The 25988-nt window shown below is 41.0% G+C and overlaps 1 protein-coding gene across 1 annotated transcript in view; it reads left to right on the forward strand.

The window, feature by feature from the left end:
• The window catches only part of CNTNAP2 (contactin associated protein 2), a 1202777-nt gene extending 1178341 nt beyond the window's left edge, over positions 1–24436 (forward strand). The window contains exons 22-24 of the mRNA XM_075493725.1: positions 5812–6042; positions 21723–21794; positions 23544–24436. Of these exons, the coding sequence (XP_075349840.1) occupies positions 5812–6042; positions 21723–21794; positions 23544–23743 (503 nt within the window). The 3' untranslated portion in view covers positions 23744–24436. The remainder of the gene's footprint in view (positions 1–5811; positions 6043–21722; positions 21795–23543) is intronic.
• Positions 24437–25988: the final 1552 nt, after the last annotated feature.

Here is a 25988-nt window from a genome sequence, read left to right on the forward strand (position 1 = left end):
TTGACCCAAAAGCAATTAGTGGTTCATTTAATTGAATCGGTGAATTCACCTGTGCAGTCTATTAAAATATTACATAGAGATAATTTAGGATCAATTTAGTACAGCTAGCTGAAGGGTTATAGAGATTTATAACGGATTACCTTCTATCTACCCGCTGAGTGGATGCTTAATCTTAAGTGAAATAGCAGAGCATCCTGGTAGTTCAGCCAGAAATACCGCCCTGTGGCAAAGCTGGACTTCTCCCACTACTGATATGGCCACTCTCTTTCCAGAATCATTAAGCTGTTGTATTTCTGGGCGTAAATGGGCACATATGAATAGGTCATTGTCCTAAATCCAAGCAGCTGGATTTTTCACCATTTTCAAAGCAAAACTCAAATGATGTCTTGTGTAAATTGTGTAAGAAATAGTCTTTAGTAAATTGAACTGAAAGGGCTTTGGTTGTGCTGCTGAGACTTTCCTTTGTTTAAAAGGCATCTTCTGTCACAACCAAAATCACTCCAGTATATAGTGCTTTTCTTCTCCCTGCACCGCTATGTGCTACTTCGGGCAGAGCTTTCCCACTATCAAAGAAGAGCTAGATGGCTATAACATTTACTGAGAGCCTTGCTGCGCTAGAAGTACCCTTAGCTATGCCTTATTTCTGCTTTGAAGGGCATCACTGGAAAACTCCAAGGGAATTCATAACAGGATATTTATTACATACATTGTTGTGCGTACCCACAAACTGTACTTCAAGTTCTGTTACATTTCCTTCCTAATGGAACATAATTCACAATAAATAGATGCCTTGATCCTCTCTGTATGTATTGAACACTGTGCAAGGTTCAGAATTTATTACAACTTTCTGTATTGATCTGCATTCCAGAGTCCTATAAAGAAAAAAAAATGTACAGATCAGCTAGAATAGAAAAGATACTCAGCAAAGATATTCAGCGTGTATGTTTAATAAAATCAGGTTTTGTAGGTTTACAAAGTTTTGCAGTGGGTGTGTTTCCCTCTTCCCTCATGGCTGACTCTCTCTCCTCTCCCCCTTTCTGAGGTCAGTGTGTAACACAGTCCAAGGCCAGCTTTCGACATGTGGCATGACTATACTGGTATGGCACAGTACTGTGCTGGATTGTATAGCTTTGTGCTGCAGAGCCTTGTGTACGTGCGAATCATTCCAGGATCCTCACATGGGGAACTTTACATAAATAGAAAGCATTTCTGTTTCATCTATAAAAACCTGCTCAGGGCTGTGGGACCAAACACATCTTCTTTTTTTCTGCTAAATCGGGCTGTCGTTTTTCTCTAGTCTTTCTAAGTGATGCTGCAAGAATGTATAAAAAATAAATGGTAGAATTAGCGGACCTAGACCTCTCCAGCAGTGCGATAACCTTTTGAGCTATTAGAAGCGCCATGGCCCTTTGAGCTACTCTATAAATCTTTTACTGGTAGATATGGAAAGTAGAGAAAGGAGAGAAAGGGTAGATAAAAACTTTATTTGGCAATGTGTCTGCTTCTACAAGTAGCTTATCAGATGCTTGCTAACTAGGTCAACTTTGGTAATAATCTGAACCAAACTGTTTATTTGTTTGTCTTGTAGTAGTGCCTAGGCAGGAGCCACAACTCTGCATCTACAGGTAATGTAGTAAGGGCAAAAAGGCTTAAAAAACAGATAACCTAATTACACTGATCAGTATTGCTATGTGCTATTTATACATTTGTTACTTATGCACAGGTCCAGCCACAATTTCTTCCTCTGTACGATTTATTTTTGCTTGTTTTCTTCCAGATTCATAGAATAATGAATTTCAACTTGTTGGATACTATTAATGGTGCCTTGTGTCATAAGCATGCTTGAAAACAGATGTTCTTCACATCTTTTTACCTAGGTGGAAAAGAGCTTCTTCAGTAGTAGCACCTAATTTTCAATAGAGAAATAGTATTATTTTCATCACTGTGTAGTGTGTTTCTGCCACAGCTGTGGGAAATAAGCCCTGAAATCAAAACGAGTAACTGAGGATTAAATTCCTATATCTTTTTACTGTTAAAGAAATAAAAAACCGTAAATAACAAGTAATTGATGCTAAGTATATCTTCAGTGAATGAAAACACACAAGACATGGGGCAACATCTGTGAGGTTCTTAGTATACTGTGTACTAGTTATACATTTTTTAAATGTTTAAGTAATCTGTTTAAGTAAACTTCTGTGGTTATTGTGTGAATGTTCAGTGTTAAGGATTTGTATAGTGCAGTGCATCTGTGCTAGAATGGATTCGCCTGAATGGTCTCTGTCTTGTTCTTATGGTCTTCATCTCAAGTCAGCAGGTTATGTGGTCAAGGGAGGAGCTGGTTAAAACCAGCTGAAGTTAAAAAAGGCCTATCAGTGGTATTTTTGGAAGTCCTTCATTACAGAAATGCTTGTGGGTAGGGTGCCAGCAGAAGATTGCTGCATCAGATCTGAAAGCAATAATACTAATGTTGCTATTAGGTAATGCTAATACTATATACTATAATATTTATATGACTTTGCACTAGCTTATGTGCAGAAAATTAGAACAATGCAAAGTAGTTGCATTGTACATGTCCCTTTTTTAAATAATGTGGTGATTGTCATCTTCTTTTCTTTTTCTCCTCTCTTTGTTATAGGGAGAAAATTGAATTTTAGTCATGACAACAAAGGCGTATTTCATTATATAATCATTACACTCTCTAGGGATGGGTTTATAGCAGGCTCAAATACACAGGGAGGCAAAGTGTAATGGCCTAACATCAGAGAGCATCGGTGTGCTGAGCCCCGTGGGATGCGCACGGGAAGAAACATGTTCACAGTCATAGAAGTTGATCCATCTTGTTTTAGCACTGATGTGATGTGAGCTGGTGGTAAATTTGCATGAGATGATTTGCACAACCATCATTTGTGAAATGTTTTAAACAAAAATGCAGGTCTTCAGCAAGGTGCTTTGTTAAGGTTTTTTCATTTTTTTCTTTAATTCTTTCAGAATGTAGTATCCATCACTTATTATTCACAGAGTTAGAGAAGAATGGTGCTGAAGCTGCTAAAGTAGCACAATCATATTCATGGATTTTTGTTCTTGTCATTCAGGATTGTGAGTGGGAGGCTATTAGCATTGCTCCATGAAGTTCCACAGAATATATACAAATGTGAATATGTACAAAGGTAATCACTAAACTGTTCTTGACAGTGGTTACAGAGCTTAAAGAGAAATATGGTCTTCTAATTGTTCCTTAGATTATAAGGATTACTCAAAATTGCAGCTATTCACTGAATATACCATGAATATTTTATTGAAGTAAGAGACGGTGGATATTGAGGTCAGATAGGAACCTTGTCTGAGTGATATGGTCTACAAGTAGCATTCAGAGGCATGAACTCTGGCTTTTGTGCAGCTTTTCTACTAACTGTGGAAAGTGTGCATACACGTGTGAGTTTTTTTACTTACTATCAAATTTTTGAAGGAGATTATGCTAACTGTTTGGTCAAGATACGTTTTTAAAGGAAAGCTGGATGAAAGACCCATGTGACTAATACAATTATTTTAATGCATTTAAGCTAGTCTCTAGCTGAGTCCTGAGCGTGTTTCCACTTTGTCACAGGTGGACAGTCGCTGCTCACTGCCAGCTTGTGAAATGTGGCTGTAATATTAATACAGGCTGGCTGAGTACTAGCAGAGAAAGGACGTTCTCAAATGAGAAGGAAAAGGGAAAATGGGGGGAGTAGAAAATCCGTTCTTGTACAGTGGATCACATAAGCATCTAATGCAGGTGATTTTCAGATTATGCATCTTCCTTTTGTGTCCTTATGCTAGGTGTGGGTGGGACTTAAATGTTGTACGTTTATCATTCTAATATGGTTGCAAAGACAGAAAAGGTACAGCTTATTCTGTGTGAAGACCAAGAAGTTGTGTTAATCGTGCTCAAGATTTGTACAGTTTCCACCAGTTTTCCCCCACTTCATGTTTAACGTGTAAACCCAAAAAATAAAGCGTACCTGAAATGCACTGCCTGGTTTGTAGCCTTGAAACTCCTTGTATGTATTCCTGATGCAAAACCCTTAGTACTCTTAGGAACAGCACTGACTTATGTATCATGATAGTTTTTAGGGAGCCCAGTCAGCAGCTCAGACCTTATGTAATTGATCCTGGTTTGGTTAGAACTGAACACAGTCTCATCCAAAAGGTTAGTAATGCATTTTCTAATAATTCTGGTTTGATTTTTTTTTTTTTTTTTGGTAGTAAAACTCAAACCCAGATGTTCTTTGGTTCCCAGCTCTTCCCCAAACTCTTACAATAAAACTCTTTCCCACTTTCTCCTCACACCTCTCAGGAGAACCCTCTCTGTCCCATATCTGTTTTCCTTTCTTTCTTTTTTACAACACAATCTTGTGTTTTACAGACGTCTTTTTTTCCAGAAACACCATTTTTCAAACCCTTATCATTGTTCTTATCTGAAAAGGTTGCTTTTGAACAACCTGGGGCTGCTCCCTGTTCTGTGTTCCTGGGATACCATCTTGCTTTGCTCAGCTCAGTACGACTTTTTCCACTGACTTCACGGGCCAGACGTTAACTCCTGTCCGTGCCAACCCAGGGGAAGGCGGTTTGAAGTGTCTCAGTGCCTCCGGAGCAATACTCCGTGGTACAGCACAAACGTGACGCTGCCATGTGTCCTTTTCATTCACTCCATGCTACCATAGAAGAAAGGAAGCCAAATTCCTCACTGCCATGTAAATATTGTATTAGACACTGCAGTGAGGCTTTGAAATGTTAATACCCCCTCTAACGCAGCCAGCTGACAGAGTGCCGGTTTTGTTTCGGTGTGACTCAGGCCGTCGCAACAGGTCCTGGCAGAATTAAAACAGCTGTGAGCGGCCTGCAGGTTCCTGGGTAGTAAGGGCATGTGCCGCATTTTACGGCTACTGTTTTGGGATAATTTTAACTGGTGTTTTAGAAGGGAGAAAGCTACTTGGGGGGTGACTTTCAGGGACGGCGGCTGTTTTAGAGAGCAATGGTGGGCCCTGTGCTCTGCTTATGGATGCCAGCTGCCAGCTTGCCTGTCAGCCCACAGCAGCGAGGCGTAAAATGGCTGACTTGCGTCAGGCTCTCAGCCGACGCAGGCCCGGTTGCGGAGGTGTGGGAGCACACACGCTGCTCCTCAGCCTGCAGCAGGGGTGGACGGGCTCCTGCCACCTCTCAGCACTGCGGGGGAAGGAAGGAGGCCGGAGAGGGGCGGTTTTCCACCTCAGGCCAGAGGGATGCTTGGTCCCCTGGCAAAGGGATGGTTGGTCCCCTGGCAAAGGGAAACTTGGTCTCCTGGTGAAGGGACACATGGTCTCCTGGCAAGGAGACAGGAGGGGGACGGGAGTGAACAGGATTGGTCCCGGCCCACTGAGAGGGGCTAGAGGGTGACGGGCCAGGGTGAAGGAAGGGGCATCTCTCGCAGCAGCAGCTTCAGCTGGGAGGAGAGACCCTGGTGATGACTGTCCCTCTACCTTCTCTTTTGCCACCTCTTCTTGGGGAAAAGATTTTTTTCCTGGCCTTTTGTTCTCTGATGACTCCTTCGTGCCGGCCTTTCATTTTAATGATAGCATAGCAGTGAAACCGAGTCACATCAAGGCCTGAAGGTTTCCAGCTTTAATCTGTAATGAAATGTAAAGAAACCTGGCAGGGACTGACACGTTCTCAGTCTCCTGAGAGAGGGACTTGGGAACTGAGCTCTGGGAATCAAGTGGTCAGACCAACCGTGCTTTCCAAAGCAATTAATTGTTTTGATTAATCTTTTTTTTTCCCCTCCTTAATTTCCCATAGAAATTGGGAAGATTGACCAAGATATATATAAATACAACACCCCAGGATTTACTGGCTGCCTATCGAGAGTGCAGTTCAACCAGATTGCTCCACTCAAAGCAGCTCTGAGACCTACCAACGCCTCCTCTCACGTCCACATCCAAGGAGAACTGGTGGAATCCAACTGCGGAGCATCTCCACTCACCATCCCACCAATGTCGGCCGCTACCGACCCGTGGCACTTAGACTCGGGTAAGCTGGGGTTCATGCCACATTAGCTCAGTGGAGCAGTTCAGAGAAGAAATACGTCCACCTTCCTCTGTAAGGAAAAACAAAACTGAGTGGATGTGATTGATAGATGACTGTAGGACTATAATCATGGTAGGAAATGCAAAGCTGGAATGACAGAGATTTGCCACCACTTCTAAATGCAGTTACAGGATATTTTCTTTGCCTTCTTTTAATATTCTGCTTTATTTTTCTTTTCCAGAAGTCTTGCACTGTTTGAATGTTGAGTTTTGACCTAGCTGCTGTTGATAGCACTTTCTCTGTAGTATTGGGTATGTAGTCAGCAAAAGGTTGCAAGTACAGATAAATAAGGTACAGTAGCATTTCTTATGCTATATTCCTAATAAGTGAGTATATTGTAGTCAGCTTCATACAAAAAAAGTAAATCTAATTTTAGGCATAAATATATTTATATAAAGTGCTGATTTGTTTTCTGAAATGTCTGCTTTCCTCAGGCCATGTTTAATGGGAAATCCCATTAGGTATGATGGCATTCATCTCGGGCTGAAAATGCTGGAAAGCCAAAACAATTTGCTGATCCCAGCAATCTCATCCTGCTTTGTGACTGACAGTCCTTGAAAGTATACATTGTGCCTAACTTTAGAGGGGCTTTTTCTCTCTTGCTTTTTGAGGAAAAAAAAAATTGTTGCCTTTAGATTTATAGGGTCGGGTGTACGTTGACCCCTCTCTTGTGTTTTATCCTCATTCTGATTTCACTTGTAGCGGTGTAAATTAGAACCTATCCTGGAAAGCTGATGGGTTTACAGTGGTATAAAATTAAAATGCTAGAGGAAAAACTGGGTCCATAATGGTTTTGATATCGATTAGTCTTTGCCTATTGTGTTTGGGGATGCATCCATCTGCCAGTTTTTATATGAGACAGGACAGGTATATATGTCTTTCTTAGAAGTATAGGCCAAGGTCATACCTTTGGGGTTTGGATTTTCTTTTTTTTCTTGCAATGTCAAGGAAGTCCTTGCATCATCTCCTTTCAGCTCTTCTTCAGTAGAGAAATGGGGCAGATGTTTGTAAGGAGAGGCAGGTATTCCAGGGCTGAGGGTCCCAAACATTGATACAAGCAGTATCATGCTCTAAAACCTGTCATTTCCTCCTTGCTGCCATGCCATTGTAAGATTTCAGTATGTCTCTTCCCCGTTTATAACATGCAATCTCCTACTTGCATTTTTTCATCACAAGTTAGTAGTCTCTTTCTTCTCTGAAATTATTAGGTCAGTTTGTACCTAAAGTTTATGTTCTGTGCTCCTCTTTCTATAAAAGTGCATTTCCTGAAGGATACCTTACTGGCTCATGCCTTTAAAAAGTGTGCCATAAACTTCTTGAGGATGCACTGCTGCTGTGAATCTTGTGCAGCTAATGGGTTTTGGTTGTTAATTTTGGTTGGTTTCTTTTTCCTACACTTAATTTGACTGCAAGCTAGTAAAAGACTATGGTGGGATTTACTAAAGATATTTGAACTGTTCCTAATAGCTCCTGGTGTTAAAAGAAGGAGGTCCTGTTTGTCCTTGCCACGTGCTACGAAGCTTGTCCTTGTGTTGGCTCAGTCTTGTGTTGAAAACTTTTGCTGAGTTGATTCAACTTCGTTGACCTGACAGATTACAAACTTACATATTTTCTTCTGGATTAATTGTAGTACTCGGTAATGGAGCAGCATGAAGGATACCAGGGAACATGCAGCATGCAATTAGGTTAGCCCAAGCTGTCTGTTAACTTCTGCCCAGTAAAAAAAATCTCATTGCCATAGCCAGACTTGACTTGACTGTTTCAAGTCATGGGCAGACAGAGTGCAAGTGACCCACCTTCATTTTTGGTGATGATAAGCTTTAGTAAGACTGCGAGCTAGGGACCCCTCCTCCTGTCCTCTCCAGTGCTCCGCAGCAGTAGAGGGAAACGATCATATTGCTTTAAAGGTTTCTAGTGAGGGACTGTTGTACACTGAAGGGAGCAACAATGTCAGGTAAGTTACGGTGGAAAGAAATTTCACAGCAAGGGAGTGCTGTTCACCGGGGCAGGAGTGAAAGGACATTCAGGTGTGGGTGAACAATTCCTGACTTTCACTCTGGATGACGTTTCCATGATACCGCAGAAGGTATCGCAGCAATTCATTTATCGGTATCAGGTAAGAACAACTCAGTCTTTGTAAAACTATCTCTGGTGGTCTGACACAGCTAGCTCTGTTTCAGTCTGAGGAAAAATATATACTGTAGATTGTGTAACCTTGCACATGGATCATCTTGATGACTGGTAAATGAAAATGCTTGGGTTTAGTGTCACTTTGCATTAGCAAATTGGCAGTTTTCACTGAGTGTTTTTTTGTTTCCCAAACCCTACTAGAAGACTTTCTAACACAAATTGTGTTGAAAGAGAAAATGAAAGAATGAGAGGTATAAGTAGTGGTTCCCATTGGCTCCAGAGCTGGAATAGTCTCGGTACTCTCAGTGTGAATTTACTCCTTCACTAAAGCGGCTGAAGAGGTGAAGACAAAAAGCTCTTTTGAAATTCACAGAAACAGTTGTAGTGGTACTAAAGCAAAAGCCACACACCGTCTGCCGCAAAGAAATGGTTGCAAAGAACATGGCTTTGAAAGCAGCAGTTACTTTGTACAGGGTTTCTCATTCAAACATGTTTCTATCTGTAATTTTTATTGTTATGTCACCTATTTCATTTTAAATAGATCTTAACAAAACATGAGAGTTGAGGATGGGTGGTTTGTAGTGAAAAGAAAAAATCAGGAAAAATTTTGTGGCAAGTACTATATGGTTTAACTCTCATTCAGTGACATCCTCTGCACTCATCCTAATTCCTATTTTGAGTTAAGTGTAGATTTGTAGCTTTGCTTCTCAAATACTGTGGAATTGAATGTTGAGGATTGAAAAATGTAGGAGGGGATCAAAGATAAGTGTCTAAATAGGACAGATACACCAGACGGCAAATGTAATGATCCTTTCACCTCTAAACTGCAGTGCTGGATCAGACCTTACGGATAATTACTAGATGTTAAGCAGGTTCTGCCTGACGGGTGACCTACATGAAATGTTTGCCTTAAACTCTTCTATGTAGTTACTGCGTGGACACCTCCTGCTAGCTGCAAAACATTTTGGATGCCCTAACAGAGAGGCTGTAGGGAAAATCATAAAGACACACATCAGTCACTTGCAGTTGACCCTTAGAGACAAGTGCAGGGATTTATCAATAAGAAACTTTGTTGATTTGCTCCCCAGACAAATGGGCCATACAGTTTCTCGATTCATTGTCTTGCACTTTCTATTAGCCTTGAATTCACATATATTTCATATTTACAGTAGTAGTTCTTTTTAAATTTCTTTGTCATTGTAAAAATGCCACTTCCCTCCCTCCCCATCCCTGGCTGGCATTTTGCCATACTACTGGGACATTATCTTAAACCATTATCTTGTTCAGCTTGTGAGTATTCTTACAATGCATAGTCTTTTCCTGTTGCTATGGTGATCCTTTCTTGGTGGTGATGAGGCGCAGGAATTCAACAAGTCATTGTTTTCTAGAATGTGACTTCCTGGTGATTTAAAAAAAAAAGTCAATAATCAAACCCAAGCAGATCATCAATATAGTTCCCTTCCTGTGTTTTCCTCCCATCTGTGTTATCTCAGTTCATGTCAGACAATCCAATTTGCCTTGGTTACACCAAAGGGAGTGTAGAAAGGAGGCAAAAAAGAGCCTGATCAATGACCATGTTATTTAAAAATGACATGTCCTACCTTTACATGTTCTCTAAACCCAGTGAATTACCTGTCTGGCATACATTTCAAAACAAAAGTTATAATTGCATGCCTTTAGTTATATTAACATGCATTTTAATATCTGTTACTGCAGCATATGTAAAAAAAAAAGCTTATCACCAAGGGGTTTTTTTAATATCTCTCAGTTCCAATTGGCTAAGATGTATGTCACTGATAACTGACACCTTGCTCATTGTAGAAAAGCAAACAAAAGCCCAAACAGATTATTACTTTTGTAGTAAATAAACTCCCACACCTAAAATGACTGGTACTTAAAATCAGAAGATGCCTATTATTGGGGTGGGGTTGTTCAGTTTGTGGGTGTTTTTATCTAAGATAGAGGTTCTGCAGTTTACTCATGAAGTTTCACTTCCAAACTTTTCTTTTCTTATTTATATTAAAAGGATAAAAGAAACCTACTACATGTATGTACCTCTCCATTTTAGGTTAAAGGTGCTCCAGCTTGCCAAACTACCCAATCCTGAATGTAGTAAAAGCAAGAGATACCAGAAGAGTCAAGGTGCATACAACAGTTGACAAACCATGCTTTAGCACCTCTAAGCTGCTGTGGCGCTATGTAGCTGCAAGATGCGTTTATTCTGAGTATGAACAGAATGGCATCTAGAGTATTTAATGCGGGATTAAGTTAAACCCATATTAGCTTCAACATATTAAGAATTAAATGGAGCAGGATTAAATGCTATGTCTGCAATGTTCTTCAAGTGGTGTGACTTTTTTCTGACTGTACATATTTAAACCCTAAAAGCTCTTTATTTTTGTAGAAGGTGAAAGGCCTTGCCTTTTAAGAATCAAGAGCTTATTTTGAAACCTATATTGAGCATGTCTGGCAAAAACATTGTATGAAGACATGCACCGCTGTCAAGATTAAAACTACTGCATGCAGGATTAACTCCCATTTTGTTACAAATTCATCCCTCTTCCTTTAACAAGTGATGGCAAGAGAAGAGAGTGGGAGGGCTGAATACTGGCCATATGATCCATGCTCACCTAATTGGCCAACTAATTATCTTCGTCAAGTGAAAGACAGCAGTCGATTTCTGGACTAAGAGAAAGTGTCACTTGTGTGTTACTGGTGACAGTGTGGAAGGTCACCTTCCGGATTCAGATGCCAGTGGTTGGGTTGCCATCCCACCCTCTGACCACTGGTACCTACATCTCAGAGGGCACAGCGGCAGCATCTGAGGAGAAGGTGCGTCAGATGTGCACTGGTACGGATGTGGCTACGGAGACAGGAAGTAGCTCTTGCCCTTGTCAAGGGTTTGTTACAAATGATGCAGTGGGAAGGAAGGATCAAAGGCGTTACTTGCTGGATAGTGGTGATTCAGCCCTTAAAATGGTCTTAGGTTACAAACACACGAACAAAACGGTCTTCTCCTGGCCATAGACGTTGAAAGAGTTCTGTACATATCAGTGAATCCAACAGCAGGAGGAGTAAAGTCAATGGTAATGTGTGACACAGCGCTCATTCTCTTCTCGAAGGGATGGCAGGGGAGCAGGGTCACTTCTCCAGGCTTCCTGTAAGGGACAAGCGAGTCCGGGCAGGAGGGACAGAAGAGGTGCACTGCTTTTGTTCATGATGCAGCCTTAACACATCTAAATTTGATCTTTTAGGTGTTAGCAAAATTAGAAATGGATGTGAAAGCAGTAACTAGAATAAAATGATGCTCCTCCTTTTTCAAGCATAGCAAACAGGATTAGTTACCTGTACTGTAATCAGAGAATGATGCCAGATTTTCTCTTGGAAATTATTGATCACTCGAGGTCATTGGTTTTTTTTAATTAACATAGCATGTAAACATTGGGAGGCTCTTTGTTTGCCAGTAAGCTAGTTTAATATTTATACTCTCTATACAAGCGATGGAGTATGCACTTGCAACCTGCCCTGTGGGCCAGCAGATTCTTCCACTGCCAGATTTTGGTGCATTTCTGTGATCAAGTTTCCTCTGCTGAGAGTGACCAGCATTCATCCTCAATTCTCCCAATATAAATATTGTCTCAGAAGTCCATGGCCTTGACCTGAGTTGTTTCAAACAGGAAGGTGGCATTTTTTTCAGACAGTCAGGGATTAAGTCTAGCAGAAACTCATAGCTCAGTTTCTACGCACCAAGTGTTTCTTGCAGGCAAGAAGGTAAGTGGTAAACATTGAGATGCAACAGTTTCTATTTTTGTCCTCCCCATCGAGCAGCTAACTAGGAAGAGCATCTGTCTGAAATTTGGCACAATCAGTGCTTCATCCTTAAAGGGCTTAATTATGGTGCTTGAATTACTGTAAATCTCTCTATTGATTGGGAATAAAAATGCCTCCCTCAGTCTCATCTAGTTCCTTCACACAATTATGCATAGCTTTCTCTTATCTTTAAGAATATATAATTTCAGCATGAAATTTCTGACACTCTGTCTAGTGTATCAGACAGCTGACAGACTGCCAAGCTTGTAAAGTCTTCTGGCATTCATTGAGAGACCAGCATTGTAGCTATTTCATAAACAGTGATTTGAATGTTAATGCTGCTACCTAACGTCAAGACAAGAAGGCGGTAATATTAAAAAGAGAGTGTTTTCCATCCTCTGCAAAGACTGTATTTTTTCCACAAGTACTAACTTTAACTAGGAACATAGGGATGGCGTAAATTAGGAAAAAAATGGAGTAGAGAAGGAAGCATTTAGATGCCTGAGCACTTCATGTGACTGCCTTCTTTTTCCTTTCCTTAGGCTGAAAAGCACTGCACTTCCTGTATAAGAGGTTATTCTAGATTACAGTCAGGTCATTACAGCTATTAAAGTTTATTTTAGATTTAAACTGTCCAGTCTGACCCATTCCTCATCCCCAATCCAAGCCTTTCTTTTTTCATAAGTGGATGAATGCTAGAAGTGCAGAACCTGTTCTTGCTGTTCATATCCTGGCTGTGAGAAGCCCTTTCTTCCAACGACCTCAGTTGATAGAGTCCATCATTTTTTCTTCTCCTTTTTTGTAGCTGTCATAAGTTTACAGGCTTGTTTGGTATTCTTGTTCGTTGGGTTGGATTTTTTATTTTTGTTTTTTTGTTTCTTTCAAGTATTCCCTGTGGGTCCATTATCAGCAATTAGCTATATACAGCTAGGCTTTGATCAGCACTTAACTCTACTGTTCCTTTGAGAGCACTGAAGCATTTCATATTCTACATTAATTATAAAAGGAAGTATTTGTTTGTCTTCCTTAACAGGTGAAATGTAAGCACTGCTCATAAAATTTTCATGAAAGTGATAGTTCAGGCCAGCATGACTAATATACTAGCAGTTCTTGTCTGGAGTCATAGTGAGACCCAGTGTCGGACAGACGTTACTACCAGGAATTGGAAGACAGATGAGTTTAGGTCTTTGATGGATGGGGGTGCTCTAATGTGCTGCAAATCAATTGGAAATTTGGCAGAGCAAACGTTCAAAAGTATTTGCTCTGCCAAATACTGAGACAGAACTTGCTGAAGTTCAAACTGCAGATAAACACAGTCCAAAAGTGATTCTAAATGCCTGCTCTCCTTTTAAAATAAGAAAGAAAATTCTGTAGTATACAGGTACCAGTTACTAAATTTAAAAAGTGTTTTGGTCTTGCCTTCCCACTGCTTTGTACAATTACTTGCTTGTGTGCAAAAGAAAGTGTAGAAGTTAGTATTGGGAAATGACCATACAAAGGGAAAAGCAGGGGAGAATCACCTAAATTATCCCAACAGACAATGCAGGAATGTTTTCCCTGTTTCATATTTCATCCCGGACTGTTTTGGGGGAGTTTAAGCTGCAAAGATGGATCTCCTAATACGGCACAAGTTTTTCTGTCCCTTTGCTAGGAAGACTGCTTTTTAAGACTGAAAGAAAGAATATTGTACTGCCCTCTCGGAGCAAGCCATTCATAAAACTCCATTTCGTCCTCTGCTTAAGTGTATGGTCTAAGAGCAAAGTTCACCTGCAGAAGGAAATTAAAGGGCTGATAATACAGCCAATTCAGAAACAGCTGTCTTGACTGATTGGGTTGTCAGCTCTTGGTGTCTAGTGGAGAGAATTTGCATTGTCCCAGTTCATTGACCATGGAGCGTTCAGTGAATTTTCCCCCAACGCTGCCATTGTTCATTGTTGGCATTTCCATTGTTCACGCCAAAATTCATGCTTTTTTTAACAGAAGCATCCAACTACTCTTTCTTTTATAATCCCCACTTACTTTCCCACACTGTCCCAGGCGTTTGCATATGGAAGGCCTGTTCAAAGGACAATGTTTCTATTAAGCCATCATTTCAGAGGATTTTTTAATTTATACTCATTTCACATTGGAATAAAAAGACACGATTGGAGAGACTTCACACCAAAAATGTAAAAACACAGGTTTTGTGTCTTCCATCATCTCTGTGCATGTCTCTCTCTCTCAGCAGAAAACTCACCAGTAGCTGTCAGTAAAAACACTTGTGAGTCAGTGAAAAATTCTTAGGAAAAAAATGCAACCCTTCAAAATGTTTCTGATCTAACAGAACATACCTGGCAAAACTTAGTTTAAATAATTGGTCCAAATAGCACTAATGTGTTGGAGGACTTTTTTGTCATTTATGAAGGTTTTCTTCTGGTTTTGTTTCCTCCCTATCCCTCCTAGCAAAGAAGGCTACAAAGGATTGAAGAAATTAGTGGATTTTGATCCAATGTTGAGCATTTCTTGTTCCAAATAATTTTCTTAATTGGCGACAGAGAGAAGAAGTTGACATTTTTGAAGTGAAAAGCCCTAATTTTTCCTCTAAGCTGCATGTCTGTTCTGGTAGTTTCGGAATTGCTATGTGGGTGTACGTTTTCCAATATCCTGTAACTTGCACCAAAAAGATTATTAAGTCTGTGACTGTGAAGACTTCTATTTCCATAAAGACAGAAAAATGGTTCATACTAGGGTTATACTTGTAACCCTCTAACACTACAAGTTGAGGCATCACTAAAAATTCAGTGAGTAATGATTCACAGAATCATATAGGTTGGAAAAGACCTTTAAGATCATTGAGTCCAACCGTAAACCTAACACTACCAAGACCACCACTAAACCATGTCCCTAAGCACCTCATCCAAACATCTTTTAAATACTTCCAGGGATGGTGACTCAACCACTTCCCTGGGCAGCCTGTTCCAATGCTTGACAACCCTTTCAGTGAAGTAAAATTTCCTAATGTCCAGTCTAAACCTCCCCTGGCGCAACTTGAGGCCGTTTCCTCTCATCCTATCACTTGTTACCTGGGAGAAGAGACCGATCCCCACCTTGCTACACCCTCCTTTCAGGTAGTTGTAGAGAGCAATAAGGTCTCCCCTCAGCCTCCTTTTCTCCAGGCTAAGCAACCCTGGTTCCCTCAGCCGCTCCTCATAAGACTTGTGCTCTAGACCCTTCACCAGCTTCCTTGCCCTTCTCTGGACACGATTGACCCCATATAGCATGCTAGAACAAAAATTACCTTTTACTAACAATATGGTTAATAATATCTTTTAAATATTTTGTGATTGGGTAAGTGTGGGTATTTATTTTTAAACTTGGAAGTGTTTAATATTAAAAATAACTTCAGTTAAATTCTCAGTTCTATACTTAAGCTGATGTCAGTGGGACTTCAAGTAAACTCTATTAACAGAGTTTAATGTTAAACAGTCCTCCCTCAGAATCTGTTCTCAAATGCCCAGAAAAGCAGGAGTAGGGGTAGTTTTCCTCCTTTCTCTGTTTTCAGCTTGGAGAAGTAGGAAAAAAAAATAGATGTATTAATTTAAAAAAAAAAAAGTTAGGAACTTTCAATACAAAATTTGCCCTGGCAGCATAAAAAGACACAGCATTTTTAATACTACTTCAGATTTTTTTCTTCTTTTTCTGAACTGCTGTAGTTTTCTTGTCATGGGAGCTCTTCACAGAGCCACACTCAGGAGGAGAGCGGTGGGTGGGATGGGCAAGGGCAGTGGGATGAGCAAGAAAGGCCAACTGGAGTCTATGGGCAGTGATGTTGACCTTTGATGTAGGGCTGTGTAATGGAGTTCTTTACTCCTGCTCTGTCATTTCTGTGCATGTGTTTAGCGTTTCTCTCGTAATCCAGTGCCTTGAGGAAGGGGAATGCCACTGTGGTTGCACATTAGTTTCTACTATCAAGAGTCAAGCAATTAGTTTCTGTACTTGCAGTCTGTAATAAGGAGTGCTCTGTAATTTCAAACTGTAGCAGTACAGTCTTACCTGACTGGCAGAGTTGACATAATTTGACAAAACACAGCCAGAGAGCTTGCTTTTGTTTTCCTCTGTGTTATGGTCCTGTGGAGAAACGTATTACTGATTGGATCTAGTGTCCAACACTTTCTCAGAATCCTAAGGTGTCAGTGAGTGTTTGCTCTCTTTGTAAGCTCAATTCTTGGATGCCTGACTGCAAAATAGAATTAGGAAGAAGGAGTGATAGTTCACATCTTTGCTTTTATTTTGTTCTCTCACTGTTCTACTTTTAATCAATGTCTTGATTGCTGGGGGTTTTATATACCTTGTGATCACCAGATCCAATTGTTCTGCTTGCTTCTCTAGTTCATATTTATGTGAAAACCAACTGGTCTTAATAATGGGAGAATACCTCTCAAAATTGTGGACATCTGTAAAGCTGAAAGGTCACAGCAGCCTTGCAACATGTGTTAGTTCTAGTCTGAACAAACTCAATTTCCAGCATTTCACAAGTTTCATCCATTGTTTGTTTTAGACCTGTGATCACTCCCACCCTTCCTTTTTTGGACCAAATCTAAACTGTATCTTCCTTTGTAGTGTGGTGTATTTTAACTAAGACTCAGTAAAAACGTTCAGTTAAAAAAATTGCTTCCAATGGCTTATATGTAACACTCCTGGTAGTGTATGTCAAAATGAGCTCTGCCATTGACTTTGTACTTCTCAGTACTGCTCTCTAGCTGAAAAGTCTCCCCATTTGGTTTTGGTTTTCCCCTTGCCTTTACTGAATAGCCTTTTGCTCATTTCTCTGCCTACACCCACTTTCTGGACCACTTTTCTACTTTAACAGGGTCATTTTGCATTTCAATTTTGTGAATTTGCAAAAGGCTTTTATGTGGGATCCATTGTAAAAACTCTCCCTCTGAAAATAGCAGATGCAAAATCACGCCTACTATAATGAAGGAAAATTATCATTCACTCTGTTAAAGCAAGCACATCTGTCATCTTTAACATCTAATCTTAATTATGGTCTGTTTATCCAGTCCCATTTCCCCTTTCCATTCAGCGAGTGCTGCTGTATTGCAGCTGGCTGTGGCAATGACCATGCTGAGCGTGCCGGATGATGGTGGGTCTCCTACTGCATTTTTGTGGTCATCTAAAATTTCAAATGTCATTAAAATGATGGCGAAAACATAGATTTTGCCTGCAGTCAGTCTTTAATCACCCTTTTAGGTGCAGCAAAGTTCCTTTAACCCCATTTACCCTGAGACTAATACCAGAAAGTTGAAAAGTGCAAAATATAAGTTCAGACTCTGTAGATTTACTCTGTGGTTATTGAAACTATGGTCTCATAAACAGCAGCCCGTGAAAGAAAGAGAAAGCAAAGTATGCTGCATGCTTTTACGTAAGTTAGCTTCAGGATGATCATGTTTGAAGCAAACCCGATGGCCTGCTGTGGGAGGACAGGGTGCAAAGAACAGCATCGCTCAGCTTGGATTCTGGAAGGGAAACAGATGAAGTGATGTTCGTAAGCCACACATGAGCTTAGCATTTCCTGGTACAGTTCAATCCATCCCTACGCTAGCTGTAGGTTTTAGGAAAATGTCTTTGGTGTGTCCTGACAGCAAACCGATGGCTCTGTGCCACAGCTATGTGAGCAGAGGATTTCAGGGAACTGGCAGCATGTCTCTTGGGCCAGTATTTAACCGTTTTCCAGGATAGATTAAAAGCTCTTTGCTCTGTTCTTTGTATGTTGATTCACACAAGTGAGACCCTGGCTGCTCAGAGGAACCTAGGGAAGATTCAGAAAAAGCTCCTCAGTTAAGGAAACCTTTCCAGTATAGTCCCCAAACCAGATGGGAATCAGCTGTTCGAAAGCAACCTTTATAGACCAGGTAATAAAGGAAAACTGAATAGCCCTATTCATTGCCTCAGCTAACAATTAGGTAGCACAGTATGCAGACTAAAACTCCTGCAGTATGCTCCCCACACCCACCTTACGTTACATTCACAGCTCACTTGCTGTCCACAGGGGCTTTGCAGGGTAACTACATATAGTAACTGCAGCTCCGTGGCACCTGTTTGCTGTGGACAAGACATGATTTGAAGCTGTCGAGGTACAAGTATCCAGCAGTGCAAAAGGGCTTGCTGAGACATGTAGTTAGAATTAATGTCACAGTGATAATGGAAGAATCTGAACAGGAAAGAGGTGTTCCCAGCTGTGACAGAGAAATGAAGGCACACACTTGTCCATTAGCAACTCGCTATGTACTTCATCTGCATATTACAGCCATGCGAGGTAGTTATTATACCGCTGTGATTTAGATTCCCATGAAACATGAGAGTCACTAGTAACAATATTAATTTTATTTGACCAGTCATTTTAAAACATTTTTAGGAGGTACTCTTTACAACCTGTGAATGGCACTCTGTAGTCTTCTGTGCTTTTACCAGAGCATCAGTATTACTGTTGCCCCTTTGTCAGCCTGCTCTAACATGTTCTTTCCTTGTTTAGTTCTTGAATTTCAGCAGCGATGGAAGAAAGAATCTCATTAGTTGTCTTCTTGACAAAGTTGCTTAATATTGCCAAGGAACGTGACCGTAGTAAGGTCAGAGACGAATGATCGCATGTCTGAATGACGTAACTGCTATCTGAAATACCTGCACTTGGTGCCTGTTGGTGACAGTACTCTGTTGTTAAGCTCATCTTGGTGGGTCAAGGAATGTGCTCTCATACATTCTCTTCTGCCTAATTGCTGTGGCAGGAGTTACCCTTTTGCAGTTCTTAGACCCCTGGTCTGTAGCTGTTTCTGATCATTTGAGAAGCTACTGCTGTCCAGAAGAATTTCAAGGAAACTTTCACCTAAAAAAGAAGATAGTAAGGAGTTCTTTTCTTCCTCCTCTATCCATCTGTAGTAATACATTCAGTAAAAAACTGGTATAGACACTTCTGCAGCAAAAGATATTCTATAACCCCACACTTGGCTGAGATTTTAGATATAGTTTTTCAGTCAAAAAAAACCCCATAACATAAAAGCAAGTCTTCTGCTGACACAAGAGTAACAGAACAGGAATTCATGAATTATGGCGATAATATCTGCCAACACTGCCATAGGTGCTTTAAAAAAGATTCATGAGCATCTAAGCTCCTTTTTTTACTACGGCACTCCTGGTTCTCCAGCAGTTGCAGCAGGGCACAACTTATGCTATGTACAATCCAATCTGATGGTGAACTCTTGTTGAAATAGGTTGTCCCCTGCCCCCAGACACATGTTCCTATTTCCTCTTTGTCAGAGATGAGAGTCTCGGAGTGAGTCACGTCTGCTTGTTGATCCAATGGACATCTCTTGAGTGTGTATGATGACTAGATGCAATGGAAAGCAGCCTTAGACAGAGGCATCAGGGCCAGTCCTAGAAGCAGCTCTCAGACAAGATCAAGGATGTAGTTTCACACATCATGATTCATGTTCTTCATTATCCTGCGGTGTACTTCAGTGGCTGTTGAACGTCATAAGCTGTGGTCTTCCATCTGCCAGGAATCCCTTGTAGCATAGCTGTTGTGATGTGGCAGCTTGGGAGGGATCATGCTGCCACCAACAGCAGCCTTCCTCTTTCTTCACACTTCACTAGTGCCATGGTCCTTGAAACAACCTTTTAAAAGAAGATAAAATATGCTATTCAGTTGTAAGGGAATGGGGAGCTGTGACCATTGCTGATTTTAAGATTTCTTGCGTGCGGACACAGGAGAGCAACTCCAAACCAAGTGGCAAATGGTAGGACTTGTTAACTGCCTGTGGTGCTGCTCCTATGGCGAGGGGCCTCCTTTTGGGTTAGAATGGCAGAGAGCAATTTCCTTGCAATTTGGCAAATTGATGCTTTTCTACATAGTGTTATTTGGCTTTAGGATTTTCCCTGAGGTGCAGGGAGGGCAGGGTTAAAGTTAGGGTTTATTTTCCTACTGCCAGCCCTTCCCTTTCAGCGCTGCAAGGATAATATTATGGACCCTGTGCCAAAATGTCTCTGTAGGAAACATTCATGGTCCTGCACAGTAAGGTTCTTCTTTGGAGCAAAATCCACTGTTACGGAATCAGGTATTTATTTATCTTTTACATTTTTTTGCCTGGTTTGTTTCAGAGAGGTGCAGAAATGCTGTTTTCAGAAGCCAGAGCACCAACAAATGTCAAAGGCACAAGTGCTGCTGGCAAAAACTGTTGGCCAGGCCCCCTCCACTGAGCCCTGAGAAATGCTCTCTTGTTTGTCCCACAGGCGACCAGCCAAAAACTAGCTGCTCAACACACAGCTGGTTCAGCTCTTCCCCAGAGTAGGCACACAGAAGGCTACTCTAGCCCCAACCCTCTTTTCAGGCCACGTGGCGAGCTGAAGCCATTCATTCTTTAGTGCAGCTGCTTTGCGGTACAAAAGGAACTTTATTATGGATTTTACTCCATGCTAACAGAAAGCCAGTTGAATTCCCTTAGCCAATTTTTGGGTATAGTGAATGCATCACTGGCCTGTAAAGGCAACTGATTACTTTAATACAATATCACCTAATCCATCAAGCAAGGAAAATACAGCTGGGTTTTAAGTACTGACCTAAGAAGTAATTAATATCTTTGATTATTTTAACTCTCTCCAGTTAAATACTTTTAACAACATTTTCTCTATTTCAAAATCAGTGCCATAGTCCAGTGGCAAAGAAGAGAATGATTGCAACCCCTCACCTAGCTCCTTGGGCTTGCTTAGTCACTGCAGTGTCTAGTTGCTATGTCTGACTATAACAAAAATGTTGATGATACGTTTGATTGATGAGATTGCCTTTGAAAAGCCTCTGTGATGTTTTCTGGAGGTTAAAACCAAGACCACCATCCAAATTCTACTTTAAACCTGTACCGATTCCTTCATCCAGCTCTGCTGCAAGTAGTCTCTCCTTTTTAGGTAGCTGGCAGGTGAGTTCTGGTACATCTGGCTGTGTTTCCTCTCCTCACCTGTCTGCTGGAGGCTCTCCTCTCCCACAGGCTCTCCTGCCTGCCATGCCTCAGTTCCTCCAACTCACAGCCTTGCATCCTAGTTCCAAAGCACCCCAGCAGCTGAGCTGCCACATTGGGCTTTCTCCCTAGAGTAGCAAAGGTGCTGGCACGTACTCCTTTGGGTAACTGCTCTACAGCTCTGACCAACAGAAAATGCAGCCCCTCGCTTACCTTAGGCTGTGCAGCAGCAAAAGGGATGGCAGTTTTTCTTTCAAAGAGCTTGCAGTTGCACCCAATGGCAGTCACTAAATCCTGGAAACTTCTCAAGCCTTTCATGGATAGCAGTGACAAAGGCAAAAATCTCTATAATAATACGTACAATCACACGCATTTGAAAGAAAAGGTTTTGTTTGGTTTTGTGCTAAGAAACTTACTGAATTTACGTTGGTAGAGTGACAAAATTATCTCCTGTATTAACAGCAATGCTTACCGAGAGTACCTCCTTTATTTTAATTTTGTTTTTGTTAAGAGGAGGAAGCAAGAAGTTTTGAGGGATTAGATAATAGTAAAATATTTTTTCTTTTCGTCTTCTTTAGATAAATATCTAGGGATCACAATTTTCTTTAAATTGTATCTGAGGATGGTGGATGTATTTCTGAACTACTGTGTGAAGTTTCACTGCTATTACAACATGAATCTTTAATTCCCTATTTACAGCCAGTGCTGATTTCCCATACAACGGTCAAGCTATAGGAGATGGAGTTAACAGAAACTCTGCCATTATTGGAGGTAGGAAAAACATCTACTTTTCTAAGATACTTTGCGGTATGACTGTGATGGCTGAATTGCGGTTGGTAACATATTCAAGCTATTTGCAAAGAGCTGACTATGTGGGAAAACTACACCTAAACAAAGTTACATAGAAATTTGAGTAAGTCCGTTCAGGCACATTGTCCTAGTGAAATGGTTTGTTCTCACTTAGTTTGTCCCCTCAGATTCAGTTTTAACCAAATCAAAATACTGATATTCATAATCCACATCTTAAGCATCCATGTGGGGAGCTACTTTGCAGTAGTTACTTTTGTTAACAGAGTAATTAATTTATATGAAATGGCAAGGACACTTTTCCAGTTACAGCAGATTCAACATGAATCTATGTCAAACACTATTTGCTCCATCCTTGACAAAAGTCCCTTGCGAATCCTGCCTTGTGTTTTAGGGGCCAAGTTCTGCTATAAGTTATGTGCCGGAGAGTCCCATTCAGTGTGATAGGTGATGTTAAGTAATACCAGAATTTGAATTTTGAATTAGCATTCCATTGAAGATATTCTGGCCAGCTGCCTCCAGAAATAAGGATCCTGATTAATTTTATGCGCACATTCAATTTTCCCTGCCCTGTCCCATAGTATGGAAGTGTTGCACCATAACTCTCCTAGGAGAACTTTGCCACTGCATCAAGTTCTGAAGGCATATTAAAAAAAAAAAGTAAAGATCAGCCTAATAGCTTTCAGTCAGTCAGTTCTAAATGCATATAAAATTACATACTGGTGGTGGTTTTTGTCATGTAAAGCAACACTGAGTATAGTAGTACATGCAGTCTAATGGAATTTCTTGTTTCTTTTCCCTGGCCCCCTCAAGGGTCTATGTTTCCATATCCAGGTTTAGATTAGCTGCTTTAGTTTTGATTTGGTATAGTATTTTTCCTTTTTAATTTATATTTTTATTACTACTTAAAACTTTTCCTTAATACTTTGAAACCATACAATACTAGGAGGATAGCATTGCATTCCTCAGAAGAATTCAGGCCACACCTGAACAGTCTGGCATCATTTAACAAAAGTGGCATAACATAATTCTGGCTGATTACAGGATTTTTTTAACCTGAGAATTTTACAATGTCTTCATCCCTCATGCCTGTAGAGAAGGGCCAAAAAAGGAACAGTGCTGTTTTAGCACATAGTTACCTATGCCTAAGAGGGTAAGATATATAAGGCTTCTCCATAACAGGGCTGAACCCCAAATAGACCATTGCAGGGGGCCAATTAAGGATAGGTCTGATGATAAAGCAGTTACATCTGTAATTATGTGGAGCCAGTGCCTAGTGGGTGGAGTGAGCCAAGCCAATTTTCAAGGACATATTGAGGGGCTATGATACAGCCATTGACTGGAAACTACACATCAGTGACTCCATCCTCAAAGAGCTGTCCAGGCAGTGACAACATCACCATTTCACCCCTGTGTTTTGGGAGCACTCAGCACCCTCTGCTTCACGGTCAGCAAAGCTCACCTCTTTAAGTAGGTATTAATGTTGATGTTTACCTACGGGATGAAAGTCACTAGCAGACTTCACTCACTGACATTTTGTATATAGCGACAACTATATATCAATATTAGACTAGTGGAAACCAAGCAACTGTGGTGATGTTTAACTGCCCAGGTGGTTTTGGCTCAGCTCAGAGGAACTGTGGGATCCTTTCTTTGTGTCAAAACCTGGTGTTCTCCTCACTAGTGGCATCTTTTCTTTCCTCCTCCATGTAGGCGTCATTGCAGTGGTGATCTTCACCATCCTCTGCACCTTGGTGTTTCTGATACGCTACATGTTTCGCCACAAGGGAACCTACCACACCAACGAGGCCAAAGGGGCAGAGTCAGCCGAGAGCGCCGACGCCGCCATCATGAACAATGACCCCAACTTCACGGAGACCATCGATGAGAGCAAGAAGGAATGGCTTATCTAAGCCCATGGGGACAGGGCCTGGGGTGGGATACAAGCTGGACCAGGGTGGGACTGGGATGACTCTTGCAGTGGGGAGAAGACACTCTGCGTTGGACGCTTGAGCACACGTACGGTAAAAAGATCAGCACAACTGGAGGAGCAACTGACAGGAAAATACCACTGAGACCAGACGAAAAAAAAGAATATCTCAAGCATTTAAGAAAAAATACTTTTTAGTATTTATTTACAGCAAATTGCCCCTTCTGTATCCAAACAACTACAACAAAGAGTAGTTTTGCAGCTTCAGCATTGGTTAAAATTTTCGGTAATACCTGTCTATTTCTGTGTGTGTTTAGAGGTGTTCTGGATACCCGCGACAAGAATTGGGGCTGGTTTTTTACATTTTTTAAAAGCTGTTTAAAATGTGGGTAGTTCTGTCCTGAGAACAAGTGGCAGACCTCTATTCCCGGCGTTGTGTTCCTTCATGGCTGGCCACTTACCCACAGGCTGCCCTCAGCCCTGCACCTTGACCATATCACCGTTCATTTTGGTGGCGTTGAACCAGGGGTTCAGGGCTGGGGGTGGGACAGGGGGGTGAGGATTAATGCAGATCATACTCGCCAGTTTTTCAATGTGTCATCAGCCCGTGCCAACCCTGGCAGAATCCATCTTCTTGACCCGGGCACTGATTGTGTACAATTCTCATCAGCAATGTAAAAATACTGTTATTACGACTACTACTGCTACCAGAGAGGATGATCATAAAGCACAGGAAGCTTTGGGGTTTTTTTATTATTATTTTGTTGGTCTCTGAGGGAGGATGATGCTGTGTGAGTCTGTAGACCTAGTCTGTTCCTGTGTCTTTGGATATGGCACTGGTGACATGAGGCACGTGCCAATTTAAACTCAACTCTGCCTGTGGCATATTGGCATATACTGTACTTAGGCATAAGCATTTTAGTAGGGAATTAGAGCCAGACTTTGTTTGCTTCTGTTTCTTTTTTATAGGCTGTTGAGAAAAATTAGTACAGCTCTAGTCAATGCATTTGAACCCACGGGCTTCACATAATACTTTTTTTCCAGCTCTAGCATAGAGATTTATTCTTTAAATCCTTTGTTTCAGTCCCTTTGCAAGGAAAGCCTCTGCTGGCAGTTGTTCGCACAGGCAGGAGGGTGAGACGAAGGAGGCTTGGAAACTCTGCCCAGAGAGCACATGAGAAACACACAGCACACAGTGGAGAGTTACTTTTCAATACAGAGATTTACCTGAACTATTTTCTGTCTTTGTAAGGCATTTTTAAGACTAGCAAGGCAAATGCCAAGTGCAGCATTGCACCCCATGTCCCCTCTCGGACCAGTGAAATTGTAGGTGTCACCTGAGAAGCAGGTAGGCAGCTTGTAGGAAAGGCAAAGGGGCAGCCTGAAGACCTAATATCCTTTGATGGCAATAACAGTTTTAGCTTGCCTTCTGCAGAGGAGTGTGGTTCTCCAGTGGTCTGATTTGATAGGAATTTAAGGCCTTAATGGGCATTTTTTGCAGTGGAACAGAATGAAGGAATGAATGTATTGCAGGGCATTTGCTGTGTCCTAAAAGAACAGAAACAATACCAAGAATTTCCCTTTAAAAGTATTTATGGTCGTGACAGTGCTGGATTTGCTTTACCTTTAATATTGCTGGGTTTAGTATGCACAGATTTAAACCATTTTTCTGTGCAAGAAAGATTTATTTTTTCACCCAAATCTGCAATCTATGACACTGAGCAGTGCTGGCATCTTTAATTTCCTTATCTTTTTGGCTGTATCTCTCATTATTCTAGTCGATGCTTTAAAATGAAAAAAAAAAAATCATGGAGGGGGAAGAAAATATTGGAGTCTTACCAGACAAGAAATTTATAAGCACAATTTGTCAGACAGACAAGGCTAGATAGAGTGGGTTTTAAGGACAGTAGCATAAAGTCCTCTTCTGGATTCATTGAACATAGATATTGGAGCATATCAAGCCCATTGATTTCTTCTGTTTATGGATTTGGAATTAACATAGAAAAAGTTGCCAGTCTCAAAAAAAATTACTTTCTCAGGTAACATGTGGCAGAGGGGTTCAGGTAGGCATAAAAATCACCTCTGTCACTCTTGTGCTTTGCAGTCTTTTGCCTTGCCTCCAGTATTAATCCCTTCCTCTCTTGTGTTTAATTGAGCAAATGAGTCCTTATTCTTGTTTAATCGTGGGTGTAAAATAAGTCTCCACCCCTTGGAGAGTATCAGCATGG

The sequence above is a fragment of the Mycteria americana genome, chromosome 2 (genome assembly GCF_035582795.1).
Source record: "Mycteria americana isolate JAX WOST 10 ecotype Jacksonville Zoo and Gardens chromosome 2, USCA_MyAme_1.0, whole genome shotgun sequence".
In the NCBI taxonomy this organism is placed as follows: Eukaryota; Metazoa; Chordata; class Aves; order Ciconiiformes; family Ciconiidae; genus Mycteria; species Mycteria americana.